A 4,313-nucleotide genomic window follows, 5' to 3' on the forward strand; every position below is an offset into this window, starting at 1 on the left:
GGGGCAGGGCTCGGAACAGCAGCTCGGAGCCTGCAGAGGCTTTTAATGGAATCTGCACCCAGCCTGGGAGTGGCCTGTGCCCAGCGGACCCCCCGGCCCCCCCGGAGCAGGCTCCTACCTGGTTGAGGACGATCCAGTTGGGGTCAATCTGGGCGTCACCCTCAGGGTCCAGTACGACGGTCTGGAAAGCCCTGAAGTCTGTCAGCGTCACTTCTGCGTTCTCGGGGCACACGTCGATTCTGTCGATCACCAGGTCTCTGTCGAAGTCGTCTTCACAAAGGTTTCCCACCCCATCCCCTGAGAGCACGACAGAAGAGGAGGAGTAAGGAGCTTGCCTTCATCTCTGCTCACACCCGGCTCTTACTCGGCTGCTTTAGGCCGCACGCTTTAAGGTAGCCCCGTCTATGCCAGGTTAGGAGCGTCTGTTCCTCTCACCATCTGAGTCTTCTTGGCCAGGGTTAGGGACAAGCCGACAGTTGTCAGGGCCTGGAGGTTTCTCGTCTGGAATCCCGTCATCGTCGTCATCATCATCACATTCGTCTCCCAGCCCGTCGTTGTCGGTGTCCAGCTGGGAGCTGTTGGGCACTGAGGGGCAGTTATCCCGGGAGTCCTGGTGGCCATCCCCATCGCTGGTGGAGAAAACGGCAGCTAAATGTTACCCACCGACCGGGGCTTTTAGAACGAGCCTTTCTAGGCGCGGGGATCCTCAGCGAGAACAGCAGAGGTCGGTGATTTGAGCCTGGTGAAGTCTTAAGCTACCAGAAGTATTCAGGAATACATCGTCACGATTCCATCCGCCGGCCTCAGGCCGAACTTCCACAAGCAAGTGTGGCTGAGGTCGGAGGAAAATTACACCCCCCTCCATGTGTCAGCCGATCAGACAAGGCCAAGCCGGGTTGGCGGGCAGTGACCAGCAGTGCCTCTCCCCCTCCCTCCCTCCCTCCCTCCCCAACATTTCATGCAAGCCAAGCAAGCTCTCACCTGTCCTGGTTGGTGTCACAGACATCTCCCACGAGGTCGTGATCGGTGTCTTTCTAGTAGAATAGAGCAATAATCATTTAGGAGGAGGATGAGGCAACGAAGAGAACCAGGAGAGGTGCTGGTTGGCCTCAGAGCCGTGGCCCTTCTGAGTGAACACAAGGCTGACAACGGGGGGTTCCTTCTGCAGGGTTTCAAGTCCTGCAGAGTTCAGGCAGCGCTACGGAACCCCGGGTGAGCAGGGCAGGGAGGGAGAAGGCCAGAGCACACCCCTCCCCTCTGACTTGCTCTTCCACACACCGGGAGGTTTGATCTCCAGGGGCTGTACCTCTGTACTGCCGGGTGGCAGCTAACATCTGCCAGTGGTGGCCTGGGCGGGTTACAGGGCCTGCACACCCCGGGCAGACGACGCGAGCACCGTCTTGGCGAGGAGGGCTTGTGCTTACCTGGTCGGGGTTACTGACTGTGGGGCAGCTGTCACAGGCATCGCCCACGCCATCGCCATCGCCATCCTTCTGGTCAGGGTTAGGAACTCTCTTGCAGTTGTCCACCGGGTTCTTGATCCCTGCAAAACAGGCAAAACGGACTCACCAAGGCAACGGGGCGAACGGTCTGCGCAGCAGGATCTCTTCTGGATGTCAGAGGTGGCAAAAAACCCCAGGGCAGCTGCATTCATGTGATAAAGCAACAGTTTCAGGTTTTGTGTGTATTTTACACACTTTTAATGTAATTTATGTCCTGGCAGCTATGGGGGATGGAAGAGATCAGCAGCAGATCTTTAACCATGCTCCAGACTGAGCCCCAGTGGCCGCCTGTGTGTGCTGTCGCACGTGAATCCAGGAGGAAACATCCCTAACTGCACTCCTGAGAGATAAAGAACACGGCTCAAACCGGCATCGCCGCTGTGCGGCAGTGAGTGGCCGAGAGGGTGAAGATGAAGCTGCCTGTGGTTCCCTGCCTGGGTCCCTCGCTGGGTGTTGAAGAGCTTTCTGGCTCTACCCGGGCACCCCTGAGGACGCTCCCCAGCTGGTCTCACCATCTCCGTCCATGTCATCGTCGCACTCATCTCCCTTCCCGTCGCCGTCGATGTCCCGTTGGTCGTTGTTCTTCACTTGGCGGCAGTTGTCGCAGGCGTCGCCGAAGTTATCCTTGTCGATGTTGCGCTGGTCCGCGTTGCGCGTGTACACGCAGTTGTCCTGGGGGAGAGGGGGGCTGGCTGAGGGGCAATGCTCAGCCTCGAGCGTGCTGCCGAGCAGTGAGACCCACTCTGAGCTGGGTGACCAGCCGCTCCAGGCAGCCCAGCGGCCCGGCTGAGCCAGTCTTGGTTTCCTCTATTCAGCCTGTCCAGGACATACCAGTAGCACCTGAAAACATCTCCAGTCAGTGCCTGACCAAGGCAGGGAGAGAGAGAGAGAGAGAGAGACTCGCTAACTCTCAAGGGACCACGACCTGTAAAGTTGCTCCAGTGCCATGGTGTTCCCTCCTGTCTGTTGTTTTTAGAGTCTTCAGGCCAACCGGATGAAGAGGGAACATGGCTGCGACCTGCAGGTTCTCTGCAGTGACACTAAAGGTGCAGGCAGTAGCTTGGCAGGACCTCGGGGTACCTTTAGGGATGTCAAGGATTAAGCATTAGAATTCAAACCTCAGCATTTAATATCCCATCTCCGTCAGCATCATCGTCACAGGCATCTCCGATTCCATCCCTGTCTGCATCCTCCTGGCCGGAGTTGGGCACAGTCACGCAGTTGTCCTGAAAGGGAAGAACACCAGGCCTCTTGAGCATGGTTTAGCCTGAGTGCCGAGGGTCAGGCAGGGTCTCACCAGCACCCACAGCCTGCCCTCAGACCGGGATCACCCAGTTTCCAGCAAAACGTGGCGTCTTACCTTGCGGCATTTCTTGTCAGAGCAGCGTTGCTTCTCATCAGGGATTCCATCGATGTCCGTGTCCTTCCCGCAGACGTAGCCGTTCCCTGCCCAGCCCACGAGGCACTGGAAGACAGGGCAACAACACGAGGCTGCTGGTGAGTACCCTGGTGGGCCAATGCTCCAAAATTTAAGGTTTTACATGAGAACCGGCACAAAATGTTGCAAATCCAGATACATGATGCTCTGCAGGAAAAGTATTGTCTGGAAGAAGCACTTACACTGTAAAGAGCATTTTAAATAGCTCAGAGAGAAGCGCTCTGCTTGTGCCTGAGATTACAAAGACAGTTGCAGGAGCAAAACTTCTTGGCCTGCTGCTGAACAGTGAACTCTTCGCCCTGCTGAGCTGCGTGTAATGCTCCGTCACCGACAGGTTTGTAGTGTTTCAGGCAAAAAACCAACCAACCAGCAGTGGAGGTGAGGTGCCAGCGCCGTCCGCTTCCCAGGGAGCCCTGAAAGAGCTCTCTGAAGCAGCTCGGGTGTTGGTGGAGAGCAGGGCTGTGCCGGGAAGGCTCTCCAGGAGAGGGCAGTGCCAGACCCAGCACAGAGCAGTGGAAACCGAGCGAGCAGACCCCATGGCAGGGAGGTTTGGGCCTTACCACGCAGGAGAAGGACCCGTCGCGCTCCACGATGCACTCTGCCTTCTCGTGGCAGGGGCTGATCTCACCGTTGGGACAGCGTCTCACCGTCTGGCTCCTGCAGCCATTGACCTGATCCCCAACAAAGCCAGGTTTACAAGCGCCGCACTTGTAGGATCCCTGCAAGGGAAACCAAGAGGAATTAATGACAACATGGGTCCTGGCAACCCTTTGCTGTGACCCTCCTCAGCAGCTGACTGCCAGCAGAGGCCCCAGAGCCTGCGGAAGAGAGAGCGCTCAAGGCTTCCCAGCAGTATTTACCCGCGTATTGATGCAGATGGAGTTCGGGACGCAGTTTCTGGCAGCGCCTGTCTCGCATTCGTTGATGTCAGTACAAACCTGCCCGGGAAGAACAGAACAGACATCACCTGCCCTCTTAAGCAGGTACCACAGCAGGCTGCAGAATCAGGGCATCACCAAATGCAGAAGCAAAGCCCCTGACACAATTTACTAGGACCCGCAGCTCTAAGTTTTCCTTCAGACAAGCTTGGACCAGATCCCACCAATATCCTGACCCTGGGCAAGCTGCTCACCCTCCACAGCCACCTGAGATTTTAGCCTGGCAAAATCTCTTCACCCTGAGCTGAGCTGTCAGAGTGTCCCCTTACTGTAAAGGGGCAGAAGAGAGTCAACAGAGCAGGAAGGTCAAAGACTGCGTCCTCTGACCAGCCAGCAGCTCTCTGAGAAACTCGACCACACGCTATTCCTGCTTTTGGCAATAAATCTTAGAAGCCCCACTGAGACTAGACTCGAGGAACAGTTACAGAGGGGAAA

At 56.8% G+C, this 4,313-nt stretch overlaps 1 protein-coding gene across 1 annotated transcript in view; it reads right to left on the reverse strand.

The window, feature by feature from the left end:
• The window catches only part of COMP (cartilage oligomeric matrix protein), a gene marked incomplete at its 3' end in the record, with an annotated part of 14,411 nt that overhangs the window by 1,711 nt on the left and 8,387 nt on the right, over positions 1-4,313 (reverse strand). Inside the window, exons 6-14 of the mRNA XM_010132535.1 lie at positions 3,801-3,878; positions 3,501-3,659; positions 2,863-2,967; positions 2,621-2,728; positions 2,015-2,174; positions 1,425-1,543; positions 982-1,034; positions 436-629; positions 119-297 (exon numbers count right to left, since the gene is read on the reverse strand). Coding sequence (XP_010130837.1) covers positions 119-297; positions 436-629; positions 982-1,034; positions 1,425-1,543; positions 2,015-2,174; positions 2,621-2,728; positions 2,863-2,967; positions 3,501-3,659; positions 3,801-3,878 — 1,155 coding nt within the window. The remainder of the gene's footprint in view (positions 1-118; positions 298-435; positions 630-981; positions 1,035-1,424; positions 1,544-2,014; positions 2,175-2,620; positions 2,729-2,862; positions 2,968-3,500; positions 3,660-3,800; positions 3,879-4,313) is intronic.

Source organism: Buceros rhinoceros, unplaced genomic scaffold (genome assembly GCF_000710305.1).
Source record: "Buceros rhinoceros silvestris isolate BGI_N320 unplaced genomic scaffold, ASM71030v1 scaffold20073, whole genome shotgun sequence".
NCBI classification, from domain to species: domain Eukaryota; kingdom Metazoa; phylum Chordata; class Aves; order Bucerotiformes; family Bucerotidae; genus Buceros; species Buceros rhinoceros.